We start from the raw sequence: 21,887 nt of genomic DNA, 5'->3' as shown, positions 1-21,887 counted from the left end.
AGTCGCTGGATAAAATGAGTAAACACTTTGGGCAGAGGGAGCAGAACATGGAATCAGCTGCTTCTCAGAGAATGTATCATCACCAGATTCAAAAATGAAGTTTCGACTCATTTATTTAAGCAATTAATTAACAGTTTCTAAAGTCAGGAATCAAGTCTGAGGTCTTCTTTCCTACACTGGTCATGAATTCATTCTAAAGCTCTGGGGTTCACAAATTTTAGTTCCATTTTAATATACATCTCGAGGTCAGCTCATCCCTCAGACTCTTTTTTTATTTTTAAATTTAAGGAGAGATTATATCCATTAATTTTACCCATACTGCTGTTCTTCAGAGAGGGAATCTGTTGCCTTCCCAGCTTGAGCAGACTGGTAAAAAGCCACTGTTCCCAAAGGTGACATCACATGACCTGAAAAAAATGTTGCTTTACAGATTTTTTTGTTTCAGATTAAATCTTAATCAGAAATTATTTGTGTACTGAAAAATAATGTTGATTCCAGTGGAAGGCACAGATCCTGAAGGTCACCCCAGAGTATACAGAAAAGAGCAGGCTACTGATGTCTAATCTGAAAGCATCAAGTCCAAGCATAGTCTTCATCAGCTGGAATTATATTCCTACCTGGAAAGACACCTGTAAGCAATGTACTCCTGAGAAGACAGAGACTGCAGTACTGTAAGGCTCAACCAAGAGGCCGTTAAAAAGCCACACACAAACACAACAGTTGGTACAGGCCTTCACTGGCTGGAGAAAAGCTATTAAGGAGGACCAAGCAAGACGCAAAGCACTGGCACATCAGGCTGCAGCTGCTTCTGGTTCCATTAGAGTCGAAGATGCAAGAGCACAGCAGTGTACAAAATCAGTCATCAAACATGATGAAATGTGCTTGCAACACTGAAACCTTGATTTCACTAAAAGTCTGAAGAAGTAAGGTGTGGAGATGCAACAAATCACAGAACTGCACAGCTTGGAGATGACTACTAAGGAATCCTGTTCCATGGGAACTCACAGCAACTCAGAGTTAACACAAACCTGACTCTATTCCAGGCAGAACTAATTTTCATCTTCTCGTAACACTGAGGCTACAAATGACATCTCAAGCTCTGGTTCTATGGTGATGGGCAGAGACTCAAAACATGTTAGCTGCAAATATGGAAAACTGCTTATGCAAGCCTCTCCCACGACTAATTGTTAGTCTCTTTAATTGTATGGTTTGATTGCCACATCTTTGCATCGTCCTATTGGCATTTTTTAAAGCTGGATGATGGGATATGAAAAGAATCCTGCACCTTTACCTTCAGCAGTACTTCAAAAGTGAAAGGGGGAAGGAAGCCTGGTTCTTCCATCTGGCTCCTGACAGCACAGTGAGATGGAACTCCTCCTAGAGATTTTTCTTGCTGTTTTGACTGTCTTAGTGGCAATGGCATTCTACTATGAACACCCCAAGGCAGATATCCCTCATGGATTTAGTCAGCGCAACAAGCTTTACCTTTTCCATTACATCGTGAACTTTGGGTTTGGTCTGGTAAGTAAAACTTATGCCAGTTAAAGCTGGAATTTTTAATTTCATTTCTGATAGAGGGGAAATGGATCAGTGAGTGGCTTTAGAATCAATGTTTATAATATATTACAAATATGCAACTGGATGAATTTGGTGATGTGAGCAGCACTGCAGATACCTTCAGCTCAGCACAATAGTAACTTTACTGTTTGCTATACAGCTCCAAAGGAAAAAAAATCTGCAGATGGTGTAATACCCATTTTTTTCTGGTAGTCTGTGTTTTAGGTTCTTAATCCTGCTGCCTTGATGCAGTGCTGGAAGGCTTAAGAAGCTTACTGCACTCTGTATGTGGAATTTCTGCTCTGTACAACATGGTGCTTATTTAGAGAATGAGCAACTAAACAATGTCCATGATCTCAGTTCTCTTCTCCAACTGTATCACTCTCCTGAGCTATCTGAAAGACAGCTGCCACATTCATCATCTTCTGCCTTTCAATATGCCTACATGACTTCCTTCTTTTCAGATAGTACACACAATATTAAAGCTGTCTTTCCATCTCATTTTTGGGGCATATTTCTGATCCTTCCTTGTTTTTCATCCTTGTTTCTCTTCAAAACTAAAATGTGACTTCCACTTGTCCTTCTGTGTCATCAATTATCCTTTCATGAATTAATTGTTGCCTCTGTTCAGTATTTTGTGATACCTGAATCAAGCTTCTTCTGGTTTAGTTTTTTATATTGTGAAAACAATCCTTCAGTTTCTTTGGCTTGTGCATTACATCTCACTTCAATTCCATGTTCTAAAGTTACTATTTCTTCCTCCCTTTCCCTTCTATGTTGCTTATTAAGTTTTCTTTGAAGTGTACCAGCTAGCTCCAAAGAGCCTGACTCACCATCTCCTGAGAAGTGCCTCACCCAGGCCTGAACAGTGCTCTGACAGTAACACCATGCAATAAAATGAGATAGTAATAGAAGGAGAATTAAAGTTTCTTATCACTATTATGCAATGCATGGACTTTCACATTGTGTAAACACTCTTTATATACTCTTTATCCATCAAAGTTTGATCTTTCTGTAACTCATAGGGAAGAAACCAAACTGCAGTTTAGAAACTTACTGGTGATTAATGTAGTTTTTGGCATCATTTTGGCTGGCCAATTGGAAGCCAAGCAAAAGCACTGTACCACATCACCTCAAAGGAGCAAAAAGATAGGAATATTAATACATAGTTATACACCAGTTTAAATGCAAGTAACATCTGAGTTCATAGCAGCTCCGGGTGTTGCAGTTTGGCCAATTACTTATGTAATTAAGTAGCCAAATCCTTTCAAGTGATGACAACCTGTGATGCCAAAACTGCAGGGGAAATTAAAGTTTGCTGGCATATCCAGTATTCAGTTGGGATAAAAGATGCATGTGATGTCACTGGAGACAAACCAGTTTGAAGTACTTGTGCCCAGGCTAATAGATTTCATGAAGAAATGTCTGCATTCACCTATATGGATATACTTAAAAACAACCAGCTACATTCTAATATTAATAAAACTTCTTCACCATTACCTCATCCTTTATTTTTCAATCTATGATTCAGTGTATAAAAGAAAAATAAACATGTAAGTAAAGCTAAACAATGATTCTGTGACTGACCTTGTCTGGGAAATAGAGGGGCTGATTACATTATGTTACCTACTATCTTAATAGTTCTGTAAGCTTCTTGTACCTGATTTATTCGAGTCGTCATTTAGGTAGAAGGGCTGGAATAAAGTGCAATTCAGGTGAATTTTTGGGTGCACACAGAAGGTGTCTGTACCTGTGTGCAGAGGACAAGGGACCCTAACACTACAGAGAGCAGAGCTCTATCACATCCCTCCCACAGACATTACCACACGTGTTGCTGCAGGCCCTAGTCCTTTGCTTGAACATGTATCTGAACTCCCACTTCTGAGTTAACTCAGCTCTTACACAGCTTTTTCCCTGATCCATGGAAATCTCCACACCAGTTGTTGCCAGTGGGATCAGTTTTTCTGTATTTCACTGGGAAAGCCAGACACTTGCACCAGTGTGACTGCAGAGGCTGAGTTAGACAATGCTTCAAATGAGGTTGCACATCTCTAGTCCCATAGTTGGACTGTCTTATGCTACCTGTAAGTAGTGTTAGAAGAGCCTTAATCAATATATAACCAAACTGCCCAACTACTGGTCTACAAATTATACTAGTAAGCAGTTGCACTTATTTACAATGTCAAAATGTTGGTCATGTTTGGTTGACTTGGGCAATCACTTGCTTCATGAAGATCCTGGAAGTGGGATTTCTGGTAACAAAGAAATCAGTGATGTCCCATGTAGATACACTCAAGGTCTATCTTTATGCACACATAGCCCAGTCTTGCAGCTGCCATGCAAGTGATCACTATTTTCCAGAAACTGTAGGCCAAACCCTGGTACCTCAGCATCAGGGAGCCATGTACAGCAAAAAAGGGGACTTGAATCAGAAAAGAAACCAACTTATAATTTAAAGCACCACCACAAGATTAACAGAAATAACTATGAAGAACAGGTGTGATGATTCTATCTCAGATAGAGACCTGGACAGATGAGAGAGCTGGGCCATCACCACCAGCATGGAGTTTAACAAGGACAAGTGCCGGATTCTGCACCTGGGCTGGGGCAGCCCTGGCTGCACACCCAGCCTGGGGGATGAGATGCTGGAGGCCGGCTGTGCTGAGAGGGATCTGGGGGTCTTGGTGGACAATGAGTTTCCCATGAGCCAGCCATATGCCCAGGCAGCCAGGAGGGCCAACCCCATCCTGGGGTGCATCCAGCACGGCACAGCCAGCCGGGCCAGGGAGGGGATCGTCCCACTCTGCCCTGCGCTGGGGTGGCCTCACCTCGACACTGGGTGCAGGTTTGGGCACCACAGGACAAGAGGGACACAAAGCTACTGGAGAGTGTCCAGAGGAGGCACTGAGGATGGGGAAGGGTCTGGAGGGGAAGGCTTATGAGGAGAGGCTGGAGGCCCTGGGGTTGTTCAGCCTGGAGAAGAGGAGGCTGAGGGGAGACCTCACGGGGTCTGTGGCTTCCTGATGAGGGGAGCAAAGGGGCAGCGCTGATCTCTCTCCTCTCTTTGGGGACCTGGGATAGAACCCAAGGGAACAGCATGAAGCTGTGACAGGGGAGGGTTAGGCTGGGTGTCAGGAAGAGGTTCTGTGCTGAGAGGAGGGTTGGGCACTGGCACAGGCTCCCCAGGGAAGGGGTCACAGCCCCGAGCTGGGATGAGGGCAAAAAGCATCTGGATGATGCCCTCAGCCCCATGGTCTGACTGGGCTGGGCCTGTGTGGAGCCAGGAGTGGGACTCAATGGGCCTTATGGGTCTCACGAGACTCTAGGATTCTATGATTCTGTCTGCCATAACTGTATATTGTTGCAGGCAACCCATAGCTGATAGTCACTGCTGACAGTGACATGACTGAGAGCAATACAAATGCCTCTCTCTCTATGAAAGGTGACCCATGAAACTACAGCAGGTTTAACAAAAATGAGATATCAGATGGCCAACACTAACACAGAGGTTGATGACTCCTAGTTATTTTTAGTACTTCCAAGACAAAGATGATCTCTATATTATATACAAACAATATAGCTAATTACAGGTTTATCCTTTACTGTTACAAAAGTATTAGTGTGAGGAAAGAAAATACTGGAGGGAATTGGGGGATTAAGGAAACAAAATTATTTCTCCATGGATATCACACAGAAGTTCTGTAGAAGGAATCAGTGAGAGGCTAAAACTTGGCCACAAGATGATTCTTCTTGGGAATGGGATCATTTCATCAAACAGCCTCAGCTGGGATACTTACATCAAATCTGAGCTACAGGGGGTCCATGAAATGTGAGGTGTGGGTTTTTAAGATCCATTTTGGAAATACATATACATGAATAACAGCAGCACAACAAAATAGATCACTCATTAGAAAAGTCTGTTGCTGAAGAAGAACAGTACACAATTTAATCCCATATAGTGGAAATACAGTGATACTGCTTCATATTTTTCACCTTGATCAGGAATAGACCAGAGCAGACTACAACTGCTTAAAGCCATTCAGATGCAGTGAAGTAGACCAGCTCAGAGTGACATAAGAATCTTCAGCCTGAGTGTTCAAGTAAAAATCACTGAGCTGTGAGCAGATCAAGCTAAGGTTCAAAGCTCTTCTTGGTTAGCTGGTCAGCTGTAGGAGATGCTACAGAGATTTTTTTTCTGCAAGTTAGGAAGTAGCAGGAGTTTGTGAAACCAAAGTATTAGTCCCATTTCTTCATCCAAAGCTGAAGTTTAAAATGCTGCAACTACTCTCTACTTATTTCATTCAGGCACATGGCTACTTAAGTGCTTGACAAGTTGAAGTATTTGACACCTTCTTTTATCTACTATTAAGAGTGTGACTTTTTTCCTACTGATAAAACTAGGGTTTCACCACTGGAGAATGAAGTAATTTGAAAAACACCATGTTCTCAATTATATTTCTAATATAATCTAGAAATTACCACCAAAGCTAACCCAAAGCTTTATGTGCTGCTATACAGCACTGCTAATATTCTGGTCAGAGAGGTAAGATGGTATTAATGAGCCAAGTTACTGTGCTTCTGTGAAAACAGCTCTTAGACAGGCTTTCCCACTGGCTCAAAGAAGGTAAGTTCATCAATTCCTCTCAAATCAACTGCTCTCTGAATTTCAAATTTTGGTAGGTATTACATTACAAGAAAGATGGAACCAAATCATCATCATAACTGGCAACTTCACTGTAAGAATCAGCTGAAGACACAGTTTGATCTGACCATGGGATTTTAAATTTGCCATAATCAATCTCCACATAAGATGGAAATTGGCACCAATCTGTGGTTTCTTTCCTTTTATTAACAGGCAAAATTCTTGGAAAAAATAGGTCTCACCTCAGAGGTCAATGTCCTCAGGGCTGCAATGGACGGAATACCACCATTAAAAGATAAACATCTTTTTATCAGGGACTTAAGATTTGAAAAGGTTAAAGTAAGAATTTACCAGCCAAAAATGTCAACCACTGGCCAAAGAAGAGGAATCCTTTATTTTCATGGAGGAGTTGGACGGTTTGGAAGCATTCGTAAGTAATATATATGATAGGAGCTGGAACTACAAATGCTATGCAGTTTCCATGCTGCTCTACATGGTACTTAAATGACAAGAAGACTTAGTAGGTTAAGCATCATAAGTAATGTTAATTTCAGGACAGGAGAAAGATTTTATTTACATGCATAAGGTAGCACATTAAATTGCCTTAGAGTACCTAGAACTTTTATTCTTGGCTAATTTTTAATAGCTGTTTTCTTTCTTCTCCTTCATTTTTACAAGAAAAGTTGAAAATCTCAGCATTTTATTTCTTAAAGAAGCCAGTTTGTGTTCACACAAGTGTGCAAGCTTGTGTGTACGTGTGTATAATGCTGTGTGTCTTTACAGCAGCAAAACAAGGGAAAAACCATTCTGGCACTTGAAATGGAAAGGCATAAGAGATGAGAGGGTGGCTCATACACAGGAAAAAATCTCCTACAAGATTTAGCAGAGGGAGGTTGTGTTTGTGTTTGGAATTTTTTTTTTAAAAAGCCCAACTTCTTCTCTCCAACACCACTTCAGAAGTAGCAGCAGTGGTGCTTTCTCGTAACTGACTTTTCCAAGAGTAGACTGAAGCAATGCACTGGTGTAAATGCCAGGTTTCTTACTGGCAAGAAGATTCCCACAGGCATGATGAAATTGTGAGCAATGTCCAGATTAGACCATACCACAGTAAGAAAGTTACAGTTCAGTGTTAATCACAGACTAAGAATGTCACAATATTTTCATCCAACTTCTTTTTAAAGCAGTACCAATTCCATCCAAATCCCTTGTTTTCCAGGGGCCTATGAAAGAACGTGCCGCTATTTCGCCAGGAAAACCAATTCAGTGGTAGTGTCTGTTGGGTAAGTGGAATCAATCCAGGCACACTGTATCATAGCCATTTGTGCCTCCTAGGTGTGTAAATCTCTAATGCACAGTCACTGCAAGCCAAGTTCTTTGCAGAGTGCATGCAGTACTTATATTTAATGATCACATGTGTTTCACCGGCACTAATTACTCTCAGGAAGAATTACTCAACTAATTCCCACTTGCTTATTTCCAAATAAAATGCATTATAATAATTTTCTAATTTGTAGCCACCACTTAGAGGTGAGGATGTTTTGGTTTCCTAAAGCCATGTCCAAACCAAGCTGAAAGCCAGTGCAGTGAAGTGTAACTGTGTCTGTTAAAAGCACTAAATACTCATTTCGGTAGTGCTGAAAAACTGGAGGGAGGGGGGCAGAAATATACCCAAGATGAACATTCAGAATATTTTTTCTAATGAGCTGTAATGGATTTTTAAAAGAACCAATTTCTAAAAGTTCAGGAAAAGAGGTGGTGTCTTGGAAATCGATTAGAATTGCGCTAATTACTATTTACATATTAAATACCTGAAGGACCATTACCTCTTCTGTTTACAAAAAATTGAACTTATAAAAAAACCACTGAAAACTTTTAATGTTTTCATTATCAATTTTCTATGCTCATTCAAACACAATAACTCTCATGAGTTCTATTGCTGTAATCAGCATCACAGAGTATTTTCCTATCTTCAGAAAGAAATACAGGAAAAGAAGTGAATGGGACCATTTGGCAAATAGGATTCTGTTAAAACACTTTCCCTCCTGTTTAGGTACCGCTTAGCTCCTAAGCATCCATATCCAACCCAGTTTGAGGATTGTCTCACTGCCACTGTACACTTTATGAGGACTGCACAAGATTATGGAGTAGACCCTGCTCGCATTATCATCTGTGGAGACAGTAGTGGAGGTACTCTCACTGCTGCTGTTGCCCAAGCAATGGGGAACCGAAGAGATGTCCCAAAGCTGAGAGCACAAATCCTAATATACCCTTTTCTCCAGTGTGTGGACTTAAATTTGCCTTCTTATCAGCAGAATCACGGGGTCCCCATTTTGTTAAAGGAACGAACTCTTGTTCTGGGTTTGAAGTATCTTAATAAAGACACATCAGCCATAGAAGCAATATTCAAAGGCTCTCATGTTCCCGAAGAGTTGAAACCTAAGTACCAGAAATGGGTGAGTCCTGACTACATCCCTCATGAGTTTAAAACCAGGGGTTACAAACCAAGCACAACACATCCATTCTCCAAAGATGTCTATATGCTGATCAAGCCTATATTTGAGCCTGTTTTTTCACCACTGCTAGCTGAAGACAGTGTTATCGCTCGGCTTCCTGAGGCTTTCATTCTGACCTGTGAATTCGATGTGCTTAGAGATGATGGGCTGCTGTACAAGAAACGATTGGAGGATCACGGTATAAAAGTGACCTGGTGCCATCTGCAAGAGGGATTCCATGGAACAGTGTTCTTAGCTGTTTTGGGTGAGATGGTAGCATTCCAATCGGGACATAAAGGCCTGGAAAAGATAGTAAATTTTCTAAGGTTGATGTAAAATTCCATTTGTAGCTTTCCTTGCCTGATTCCCCTCTCTCATTGCCTGCAAAGGCACCACCCTTACTTTTCCATTTCTCAAATCATCACCTTAAATTTCTTTTTTTTTACCCAATAAATTGATTTGATGATGGCGTTTGCTGCATTTTCTCTTACAATAGGCAAAATTGGGTGAACTTTTTTTCCTCTACCACCTCTTCAGAGTTTTCCCCTGTACCCACAAAAGCTCCAGTCACCACAGCAGGTGTTTTGCAATGTAGTTTGGCTCTAGTTCTGGCAGTATTAATACACAAACCACTATTTGAGGACAACTCGGGGCAGGTAACAGGGCAGGAATCTACACATTAAGTGTATAATGAGCATGATCAATGATTTAGCAAAGCCTACACCCAGTGAAAGCTGAATCTGAGGCAAGCTTGAAGAGAACTGAATATAGCAGGAAGTATTGGAGCATAGACATAAAAGAAAAAAGTGGAAGGAAAGGAGAGGAGGTCAGGAAATGGGTTAGGCTGGAACTACAGATGTTCTAAAAAGTATTTGTTAAGGAATAGACAATCTATTTAAAAATACACATTTTATATTATATAAAATATTAAAAATATACATTATATATAAAATACACATTTTATATTAAAAGATACACGGTGATAGCTGTTGCTTTACAAGGAGCTTGCATTAACTGTAAACCTGCACTGTCTGAAGCAGGAAGCACTTTCTCATAGAGGAGCAATGTAAAGTGGCAGCATATCCCAACTAAAAGGATTCAGGAACAGACCAGAACACTGTCAGGACCTGAAAATTACTGAAATGCTGGAAAGTTCAGTACAGCTGGGATTTCTTGACATTAATTTAACAGATCTATGTTACAGGAAGATGTTGAAAGAAATTAAGAAAGGGAAGGCAAATTGCTGTGCATGGTTCTGGTCACCAGATGTCACTAGTCCATTGGGTTTTCAACGCCGGCAGAATAACCTGGCAAGCTTCTTTGTGCTCTGGTACAGGATATCAGTATTTAAAAGACTGTGGTTTTGACTTAAATATGTTTACCGAGCCTGTTATTATGCCTTCATAGACTAAAGCTGCATGTTTAATAGCAGGGCAGATTTTAAGCCATAAGAATTTTAAAGTTAGATTGCCTGTTCTAAACCAGACAAGTTACAGTGCTTTATCATCACACAAGTCTGCAACTTCACTTCCCTTCTGCTTTGCTACCTTTACCTTTGTACTGCTCTAGTTCAAAGTCAATATACACGAGCAAGTATTATGAAAAATAAGCAGGCAATTAGAAAGCATTCCAAATGTATTAACTCTACTATTTATAAATAATATTATTTATTTAAAAGCATTTACCATTATACTCTCCCTAGGATGCACATTCTCTGTACTGCTCCTGAAATAAACAGGCACAACCCTGCAAACTATGGCTGCTTCTATTTCTGTCTATCTGCTTTCTCCAATTGCCCATTACCTCAGTGATTCATTGTGTTTGATGATGTTCTCATGGCAGTGAAGAAACTGCTAACCTAAATATTTGGAGTAATGTCTCAGATAAATCTGGCCACAGCAAATTAAGGCCAGCTGCAGTTTTTGTATTTACATTTAAGCTACTTATGACTTAATAAGAATACGTTTTGGTGCGTGACCTCTCATGAAATCCCAGGTGGATGCTCCAGAGCATCTCATTGGGATGCCATCTGTGTGAAGCAGAGTTCCTTCAGTCTGAGGAATGCAACTCCACAGCTACCAAGACACATATATCTAAGAACTCATCCACATTTTAAAATGCTACAGAATAAAAACCTCCTATGGAGTCACCACTTCAAAAATGTACCTGCTCTGAATTGTACAGCACAGGATTTAAATTTCCATATCTATGTAGCATAATATTTGTCATAATTTTAATTTTTTAGTATTTTTTAAAATACAGTACAGATTTGTTTAGCAGATGTTCACCCCAGGAGTCACCTGGAAGGCACAGTCTTCAAAGAGGAAGAAAGGTTCAAGTAAAGATTTACAGCAGACTAAATGAAAGATGGCTTTCAGTCATGAGTAAGAGCAAAACACACAGGGAACAGCTACTAATGTGGGTGGGGAGATGGAGATAAACAGGGAGGACACTGAAAGGTAGGTAGGAGGCAGGCTAAACGAAGGCAATAGATCAAGCAAATACAGAGCAGCTTTAAAAACCAGCATCACAGAGCACATACAAAGCTGCAATTTCTTGAACTTTCTCATTGTCACTCTAACAGGCATACTAAATCCATCTTGTAGAACAGAAGACTAAGGCTTACAGGTATGAAGAGGTCTGAGATACTTTCAGTCATTTGTTTACATAAATACAAGAAAAAACTGTGAAGTCCTTACATGCTCTACCTGGTAAAACCAAAGTTAGTTAAATTGCACCACTCTAATGTGTGTGGTGCTGGGCTCCTCAGGTCAAGAAAGACAGGGTACAACAAAGGGCTATGGAGATGCTGAGGGGACTAGAACATCTGTCTTTATTAAGAGAAGCTCAAGGACTTGGGACTGTTTAGCCTAGAGAAGACTATGGGGGGACCTTATCAATGCTGATAAATCCTTGAGGGGTGGGCTCAGGAGGATGGGTCAGTCTTTGTTCAGTGGTGCCCAGGGACAGGACAAGGGGCCATGGGCACAAACTGGACCAGAGGAAGTTTCACCTGACCCTGAGGAGGAACTTCTTTCCTGAGAGGGTGGCAGAGCCCTGGGCCAGGCTGCCCAGAGATGTTGGAGAGTCTCCATCTCCAAAGACATTCAAACCCCATTATTCTGGACATTGTCCTGTGCAGCCTGCTCAAGGTGATCCTGCTCTGCCAGGGATTGGGCTGGACGATCTCCAGAGGTCACTTCCAACACCCATCGCTCTGGGATTCTGTACTTGTCCTGCTAAATTACATGGAGTAAATTAAAACCAAACCAAACCCACAAAAATCCCCAAAGCCAGGCAAAGGATATTTACCAGAGTGTTTCACTTTGAAATGTATATTTAAAAATAAAAAGGAACATATCAGAAGGTAATATTTCTATTTTTCATTCTTCTTTGGGGTATTTTTTCCCTGTTTTCTTAGCTTTATGCCTTCAAATTAGTTAGCCTACCTTTATTTGATAGAATCTATACCTCAGTCATTACAGGTGACTACTTTATGATGATTTAGTAATATTCATAGTATTTCCTGTATTACACATGGTAGCTCTGCAAGAGTCAAGTAACTATAGGCTAAGTGTAGGTTGCATTAGGAAACACAGCCCACAATCAGAAGTTACATGTTTTGCAATGTTTTAGAGAAAAACATTACAAGAAAAACAGTAACATGTCATTCACATAACTCATTAGCACCAACTCCCCTGACACTTGTCTTGAGTAGTGTTTTGCTCTGAAAGCTGCTGCCTCTTACGCTGATAAACAACTGATGAGATGTTGATGAGTTTTATGCATTCTCACTCTAGAAAGGCTGTGATTCCAAATCTGTATAAACCAATAGGTTAGGCATGGGAAAAAAAACAGCAAAGTTAATCTTTCTTTGAATAGGTATTGTTATAATACTTCACCTTCCCATCATTACCATCACCACCTGAAGTATGCTGAAATGTTAAGGATGAATTTTAGAGGCAACTACCTTCTTGCTTAAATGGAAGCTCACTGATGTGAAAATGGGAAGAATTTACTTAATTAATTAGAGCTGTCAGGAAGAGAAGGACCTGGGGGTGTTGGGTGACTGCAGGCTGAATATGAGCCAGCAGTGTGCCCGGACATCCAAGAAGGCCAATGGCATCTTGGCTTGTATCAAAAACAGTGTGGCCAGTAGGTCTAGGGAGGTAATTGTGCCCCTGTACTGGGCACTGGTGAGGCCACATCTTGAGTGCTGGGTCCAGTTCTGGGATCCCCACCATAAGAAGGACATTGAGGTCCTGAAGCGAGTCCAGAGAAGGGCAACCAGGCTGGGGAAGGGGCTGGAGGGCAAATCCTCTGAGGAGCAGCTGAGGGAGCTGGGGGTGTTGAGCCTGGAGAAGAGGAGGCTGAGGGGAGACCTTCTCCCCACCTCCACTGCCCTGCCAGGAGGGTGCAGAGAGGTGGGCGATGGTCTCTTCAGCCAGGGGACAGGAGATGGGACAAGGGGTAATGGGCTCAGGCTGCCCCAGGGCAGGTTTAGATTGGATATTAGAAAAAAATTTTTTACTGAAAGAGTTGTCAGGGCTGGAACAGGCTGCCCAGGGAGGGGCTGAGTCACCTTCCCTGGATGTGTTTAAAAAAAGGGTAGATGAGGTACTTAGGGATCTGGTTTAGCACAGGATGGGAATGGTTGGACTCGATGATCTTCAAAGGTCTCTTTCAACCTTTTGATTCTGTGATTCTGTGATCATCAATTCTGAACTCAACAATTGATGATTAAATACATCAGTCTTCAGCAACATTAAATTCAATTAATAAAGTATCAATTTTGTGATAAAAGAAGAACGAACTGTATGTATATCCATAGTACACGTTACAATGCCAAACTCCAGGCTGTTTTAATTTTCCCCATTTAGTGAAATCTTCACTCTTCTTTAGCTAATACAAGGCTGTTCTAATCTATGGATAAGATAAAGACTTTGTGAAAGCCAGGGTTTTGCAATGAGCTGGCTGAAAGAACAGAAGAATGGCTGCAGCAAAACACATCAGCAAACACCTACAGTTTAAAGAGCTACCAGTAACAGTTTTTTATCCAAGATGGGTATCTATCTATTGCCAGAAAAGAGGAAAAGCCTTTTTGGTTGCACAGAGGCAAGAGGCTCACTTCATGGAGTGGACTGAAAGGGATTAAAATATTCTTTTTTACACTTTAACACCTCAAAAACAATTGGACTGTTATAAACATGAGAGACTGACAGTGATGGGTATTTCTATCCATACATCTGCAGGTACAGGAATGACTGGGCAGACTGGAAATATCTAAAGCATCTCTGAACAAGTATCAGCAGGAAGGTGACATGCAGCAGTAATGATTATTTGAGTGACATGATCATTTGGGAATATAAGGCACCAATTATCATGAAACAGTTGTGAATAGGAGCATCCCCAGAAGGACCCAGGGGCTCTAAATCCATGGGATTTGCCTAATTCTGGAAAAACATGGAAATGATGTAACTGAGCATACTCTGAGTGAAATGTTAAGATACTAAGGGTAAAATATCACATTACTGAACGTTTCTTTAAGAACAGTGGGGCTATAATGCATAACTGAAAGATATTTGTTCAGACTGTCTCAGCTGTACGGCACATTCTTACTGAAGACAACTGTCCAGGTATAACATCAAGAAGAAGACAAAGCAAGCCCCATAAACTGATCCTTTTTATATTCACTATAAATAAAAAAACCATTAAAGAAATACTCCTTCCACCCTATCACATCCATCAAAGTTTCAAAACAGAGATGGCAAGGTGTTTTGGTTGTGATTAAAGGTGTTTAATTATTGACTTACTGAATACTGTGAAGAAAAGACTCCTGCCAATGTGGTGTCAGCAACAGCTTATACAGACAAGGCAGACACACATGTCCTCTTTGATATGAAGTGCACAGAATCTGAACCCATCTATTCCAGATATCAGGTGTTTATTTACATTGCTATTGGTTCAAGTTTCATTACTGCCACTGCAGCAGTAAGTGCCTCTATGAGTTTACTGTTCTTGATTTACAGGGTCTTTTGAAAGCCCAGGATTTTCCAGAATGTTCCTTCTCTGAGGACTCCAACACAAGAAACTGTCCAGAACACTGCAATACAGCACTCAAAGCTGAACACTGCAATACAGCACTCAAAGCTGATCTCCATGGGGTAGTTTATTTCAGGATATTTTGATGGATGGCACAGGCATCAGAAAGAAGGTACTCTGTTGTTCTGCTGTTTTTGCTTGGAATATATATGGCAAAATAAATAATAAAACCCCACAGGCTATGCTGTAACATCACACAGTGTAGAAACCATTTACGAAGCTCCAAGCTAAAAGCATCAATGGGACGGCCCTGCTGTGCTGCAGACAAAGCCTATGGATAGATACTGCAAAGCCCAGAAGAGACCAGGGGTATCGGGGTTTGGCTTCAACACCACAGTCTGACATCTGAACTAACTATATTGCTGAATTTATGTGCCCAATAAGGGAAAGGCTGTCCCAAATCAGCCAACTTCCACACAGAAAAAGCCTTTTCAGTGAGCAGCTGAGGACTTTCCTATTTCACAAATACTGGTGCAAATCTACCTTGCTCTAGCACACATTCTTTTCTCCAAAAGCTAAAATTGTGCAAATCAGTTGTCATGATTGCCTTGCTTTAAGTACTATGCTGATGAAGCTAAGGATTCATTCAGTTTTCAGACTGGGATTTCCTTTTAAAAGCCAGGACAGGAAAAAAGTTTGGGAGCTTTAAAATTGTGTGGAAGGTGAAATTCCGATGAGAAGAATACAGAACAGAAAAGTTATAGCCCCAGACCACTGTGACCAAGTTTAAGCCTCCCTCACTAACAACACACAGGTACTCATAATACCTCTACATTCAACTCCAAACAAGAATTGCTATGAATATAAAATGCTGAGACTTTAATTTATTAGAAGCTTTTACCAGAAGCAAAAACAGACACCCTGTACTGGGAGAGACCTGACCCTACGTTAAGGCTTTGCACTGCCTAGCACTGATTTTACTTGTACTCCTACTCCAGTGCAAAGAACAGTGTCCCTGTAGGAAACACCTCGTGCAGCTCATGTAATAAAGACACACATCACATGAGCAGAGCAAATCTTTCTGCTGGAGCATGTCACAGGTTATAGACCGAGAAATGGACTCTCATTCAAACCAGAATGAAAACCTGAGTGTGTCTGCACACCCCACAGTGTTTATTTTTAAAAAAAAAAGTGGATTTGAGAAGTAAATACCTCATGAGAGCTGTGAGTAGCCCCACACATTGTACAACAGGAACATCCATCCACAAGGAATCAACAACAAAGCAAACAGACAATCCTTACATAATAACTCATGATATAAATCAATTCCATATACTTGGAATGCCACCTTTTGTAGAGGGTGAAAACTTCTCCCTCCCCCTTTTTCAGTAGAAGGAAGTGTTGCCAATAATATCATTAGCGAAAGAAGGGTGGAGAAAATTAGGGTATTGCAACAGTAATAAACTTTTCATTTCTGCTTATGAACTGAGTGTTTAGTCTGCTGTGAAGACGCCTCAGAAACACCTGAGAAACAAGGCTTCAGAGAGCATAGGGGGTCTGAGCACCTGCTTCTGCTGGAGAGAAATGACATCCATTTATACAATTTTAGCAACCTTAGGAATGGTCTGGATTTCTCCTGTTATACTGCCAGCACTGTTTTGGGTGGCATTATTTTATGATTTCTTCAATTCAGAACTGCCACCTGGCATCGAGCAACCTCTAAAGCTTCGTTTTTTCCATTCACTGATGATCACAACCATGCTCTTGGTAAGTTAACATTCTTCTAACTGGGGACTTTGCTTTTAGCTTGGTAGGGTATTTGGGAGCTGGCAGATAAGGGCTTAAAAGAAAGAAAAAGGATGCAGCAATTCACCCTCCTGAAGCCTGTAAGCACTGTTATATTAACCAAATAATATAAACTCATGATTATTAAGTCATTATGATATTGCCTCATTTAACTGATATGGTTAATCTGGAAAGCTTATTTAGATTTTTCAGAGCACCTGTCAAACTGCAGCCACTTTATACTGGAAAAGTGCTTTACCTAACTAACTAACTAAATGTATGCTGTACCTATTAAAGTGCATGTCTGTATAAAAATCCTATCTATTCAGAAGCAAATCTAGTTCCAGATACTAACGAAGCTACTAATTTTTCACAAACAATTATGGGGTTGACAAGTAATTTCTTGAATGCTACAGAATTAAAAACTATCAAGATGTCATAGAAACTCAGCACAGGGTTTTGGAGACCTCAAAAAAAAAAAAGATAAACCAAGTTTTTAATGAGTGTGTTAAAGCACCTTCTAGATCTGTGTATCTTAGTCTTAAAATGTTAATTTCCTTGGGCTAAAAGTGACCACTGAATCTGCTCTCTTACAAATAGCAAACTATTTTGATATTGGACTTCAAAACAGTTGGTCTTAAAGTTCAGACATTATGGCACATCTTGAATAAAGTCTCTTCTTTCCCACCAAATCTCAAAAATGTCTTCTTAGGGAAACACAATTTTCTTTGAAGATTTTCATATGAAATACATAATGTCTTTAATACAAGAAACACCAAAGTATCTTCCAAAATGTTGCCCTACTTCCAATACAGCTGTAAGAAATAAAAACAAGTGCTATTTGTCTTTGTGACTGTGCTATGATAATCCCATAGATTTTAGCCCAGCCTATTCCTCTAAACTAGGTTCTCATCTGCTTTCATCACCCTTCACACCCAGAGTCAGTCGAACATTTCAAAATCAAAGCCTTGTCTTCTCCTTTCCCCAAGACTGACAGTGTAAATACATTTCTTATTATTTGTAGATTAATAATAATAAACAGGGGAAAACAAATAACAAGCAAGAGGCCAAATGGCCACACAGAAGGGGGTCGATGTTACTTTTTTGTAATCTTCAGCAACACTTAATTCAATGACTTTTCAATACTCAGTACAACTCCACTGAAGCACTGTCTCCAGTTATCTCCTGAAATACAACGCAGCCAAATAGACCCAGGGTATTTATACATTAAAGAGAGTTGGGATCTTTCACACTAAACATTCCCCAAATTCTTTTCAACAGGGAAAGATTTTGGAGAAGCTGGGAATCTGCAGTGATTTGAGCGTGTTGCGAGTTGTGCAGGATGGAATCCCACCATGGAGAGACTCCAAACTTCTTATCAAAGACCTCAAAGTAGATGAGGTACCACTGAGGATTTATCAACCTAAATGGCCACCGACTGTCAAAAGAAGAGGAATACTCTATTTTCATGGAGGAGCTGGCACATTTGGGAGCATTAGTAAGAAATCAGCAAGTTCTATTTTAAAAATCAAATCCAAGCTTTTACATTTTAACCTTCTGACCTGTCCTTGCTCATGACAATAGTCTTTTCAGTCACAGGAGAGCACCTGGTGGAATTAACAGTTTAGAGCACAGTTAGGGGTAATCCCATTTCTACTTCCTTTGGGCCACAGGTAAAGTTGATGAAAGCAGATTTAGCACATCTGAGACTTTTAAATCCAGAACTGTGATCCAAAACCACCTCAATCAGATTGGGAATTCTGTGGGCTTTAAATCCTTTACTGTTTCAAAGGGTAAGTCTCCACCAGCACTATCATAGGCAAACTTCAGTATCTGCCAATTAGTTTGAGAGTCTACACAGCTTTGTATAGCATCATGCAGAAACAATACCAGAACTTCTAGCAATTTAGGTCCCACTCTGCACTGTGGCAGAAATAATCTACCCTTGTTTTACTGCAGAGGATGTTGGAGGTGTCAGGCTGACACCAGCTGTGATGCCTCTGGTTCTAGAGCTAGTCTGGGTGGCAGTGAGGATTTAAGAGATAAACCTCTGTAATCTAAGGGAAAGGTGAATTCCTTATGCTTGGAAGAAGAAAAAGCACACCATGAAGTTGCTTAGTTGTAGTTGTTCACAACACAGCCGCTGTTGCACAATCAGCACACTGAGGGAGCTCTATCACATGCCATGTCTTCATACAAGACTGATACACTGCTCTAGTATGTGACCTCTCATTTGGATTCCTGTCACTGCTTGGGAACAGGAAAGCAACTAACATAATTACAAGGTTTTAAAGACTGGGGGAATCTACAAAATAAGAATCAGCAGAATCTACAACAAACAACAGAATCAGTGGACAGATAAATATGGCTTACTCCTTGAAATCCATACAAATGGAAGTTATGCTTCACAGACCAAATTAAGCTTTTTAAACAAGTCAGCAAGCACATGAATAAAGGGGATTTAGTTAATAAGCTGATTTCCCAAAGAGTCTCTTAAAGAGGCTACACACACATGACACAAGAAGGAAGATCTTTTATTTGGATAAAAACTTATTAAAAGAGAAAGAAGGGTGGTTTGTGGGAGGTTCCTATCAGATTCCCATAAGGAGAGCTGTGCTAGGACCAGCACTAATCAATATATTCAAAACTAGAAAAGAGGATGGAAGCTGATAGGATACTAAGCCCTTCCAGGGAGTAAATGAATAGCTGGAAAACTGCAGAATGTCTTTATGACATCAAAGACTTCGACAATAAAATGACAGGTGACATGGTGTGTAGAGAAGTCAAACAGATGAGCAGAGCATCCTAGCTTTATAAGGCAAGCAGAGGACTCTAAGCAGGAAATCTTCCCTTGCAGGAAGAAGATGTTGGCATTATGGCAGAAAATTGCCTGAAAATGTTGACTTAGTGTACAGAGCAGTCAAAAGCAAAATGATAGGAATTATTGTTAGGAACAGGAAAATACCACAGGAAACTTCTTTATGCTGCTGTAATAAATCCATGGTGCATCTAGTATGGTATACTGCTTGTAGTTCTGGTTGCCATACCTCAGAAAGGATAGAGCAGTACCAGAAGGACTCAGAGTGAGCCTCCATAGATGAGAAAAGAGTAAGAGAACAGGCTCTTCAGGCTGGGAAAGGTGGGTAAAGGCAGATACAGTAAATGTCTACAAAATCGTGAGAAGCAAGAGAAGCCAAACAGGGAATGATAATCCACCACCTCTTGCAGTAGTAGAATTAAGATCACCAGATGGAAGTAGTGAATGCCATGGATGAAACAAAAACCAGAAATTGCTCTTTACACCTTTGTAAGCAAAGTTACACAATTCTTCATTGCAGAGTTGTTAATGTTAAAATCATGGGTTTGAGAAGTGCTTTGAGTAATTCACAGAAGAAACATTAATCAAGGGCATTACATATAAAGACAGTTTCTGTTTCTAAGGAGTGCTCTGAGTGTCCATGTCTTGCATGCTTCTTTACTACTATATGCTTCTCCTCAGCTTCTGCTTCCACATCTTTTGTTCCCCACCAGCTGAGATGTGATACCAGCCTAGACAGACTTCTGTTTTCCCCTAATATTACCATTCTCACACTCTTATATTATGCCCTAACAGCCACCAGCCAATAACCAGGAGAAATATTAACATGTAAAGACCCCACTGCATAGCAGAAGTTACTCATTGGTCTCATACTGCAGTACCTTTCACAGAGCATATGTTCAAGGATCTGTATTTTCATCTCAAAAGGGTATCTGATTTTTAAAACATCCTTTCTGATAAACTTTCTCTTTAGGAGCCTATGAAAGAGTCTGCCGTTATATTGCCAAAAAATCCAACTCAGTGGTTGTGTCAGTTGGGTAAGTGCTACTTTTACCTTGAAGTATTTATAGTAACATAATTCACAGTTGAAACATTTCTGAAAAATCTGCTGAAAAGGTTTCCTATTTTCCATCGTGCTGCCTATTTCTGGCTTTAGCCTTTCATTGCATTTAGAAATCAGCTTATAGGGGAAGTGTTCTAAAATAGCTGCAACACTATGGGTTTGATTTTTCCAAGCTCCACTCATTAAGAAGAAATACAGTCTTTAAAATTTAGGAAAAAAAGACCCCCACAACTACCATGTCAATCACAGTCAACACAAATTAAATGTTTGCAATTACTGTGACAATAACCACAATATCTGTGACATTTCAGTTATCGTCTGGCTCCTGAGCACCCATACCCAGGGCAGTACTTTGATTGTCTCAATGCCACCTTATACTTCATGAGGCATTTAGAAGAGTATCATGTGGACCCTGCTCTCATCATCATAAGTGGTGACAGTTGTGGAGCTAATTTTGCTACAGGAATTTGCCAAATGCTGCTGAATAAAAAAGATCTCCCAAAAGTACGTGCTCAGGTCTTACTTTATCCAGGACTACAGGGAGTAGATTTAAACTTGCCTTCCTATCAGCAGAATGCTTCAGTCCCCTTGTTGTTTCGGAAGCTAGTTATCTACTTCTGTTTTCGTTACCTTAATAAAGAACCTTTGTTTATGGAAGATATCTTACAAAACTGCCATGTTCCTGAGAGTATGAAACAGAAGTATAAAAAATGGATAAGTGCTGACATCATTCCTGATGAATTTAAGGTTAGAGGCTACACACCACTGAAATCCACTTCATATAAACCTGAAGTCCACGAAGCGATCAAAGAAATTTTAGAAATCACATTTTCCCCACTCATAGCTGAAGACTCTGTGATTTGCCAGCTCCCTGAATCCTTCATTGTGACCTGTGAGTTCGATGTCCTTAGGGATGATGGACTGTTATACAAGAAGCGATTAGAGGACAACGGCGTACAAGTGACCTGGTATCATTCTAAGAGTGGTTTCCATGGAACTTTACCCTTTTTTGGCTATGGGATTTTATCTTTTATATCTGGGAAAGAGATACTGGATAGTACTGTGAATTATATAAACAGTCTATAAAAGTATCTTTCAGAACAGAGATGCAAGTCTTACATTACCCTTGGTGAATTTATGCTTGGCAGAGAATGTAAACACTTCTGATTTATGTTTTGGATTTTGACTGCATTTTATGCTTTCTAATTTCTGTTTCTGCAATCACTCTCAAACAAACATTCAGATTATTTCAAGCACCACCATTCTAGAAAACATCACTATAACACCACAACAATAAGATTGAGATGCAAAAGGAAGGCACCTGGCACACATTGTTTCACTTCAACTCCTGCGATTCGAGTCTCTTTGCGTGGCTGGTACACATTCCAGGCAAGCAGCAAGAACAGCTCTTCCTGAAGATTCTTTAGCTGCCCAGAAATCCTGAAGACAACAGCTAGAGTTGACTTTGGCCCTTTTGGAAGACAGGAG

General features: G+C 40.3%; 2 protein-coding genes across 2 annotated transcripts; both read left to right on the top strand.

The window, feature by feature from the left end:
- Positions 1-1,365: 1,365 nt before the first annotated feature.
- Positions 1,366-9,027, top strand: LOC311200390 (arylacetamide deacetylase-like 4; the record flags this gene model as incomplete). Its single annotated transcript, XM_084274609.1, has 4 exons — positions 1,366-1,521; positions 6,413-6,629; positions 7,416-7,479; positions 8,250-9,027. 4 exons carry the CDS (start codon positions 1,366-1,368, stop codon positions 9,025-9,027), a joined length of 1,215 nt encoding a protein of 404 aa, XP_084130735.1.
- A 7,290-nt stretch (positions 9,028-16,317) lies between these two features.
- Positions 16,318-21,485, top strand: LOC311200388 (arylacetamide deacetylase-like 4; the record flags this gene model as incomplete). The annotated part of the gene is made up of 4 exons (XM_084274607.1): positions 16,318-16,500; positions 17,800-18,016; positions 20,310-20,373; positions 20,711-21,485. The coding sequence occupies 4 exons, from the start codon at positions 16,318-16,320 to the stop codon at positions 21,483-21,485; spliced, it is 1,239 nt and encodes a 412-aa protein (XP_084130733.1).
- Positions 21,486-21,887: the final 402 nt, after the last annotated feature.

Source organism: Gallinula chloropus, assembly GCF_964237585.1.
Source record: "Gallinula chloropus genome assembly, chromosome: 23".
Lineage (NCBI taxonomy): Eukaryota > Metazoa > Chordata > Aves > Gruiformes > Rallidae > Gallinula > Gallinula chloropus.
Note: the sequence above shows the minus strand (reverse complement) of the source record. Positions and strands in the feature narration are given on the sequence as shown.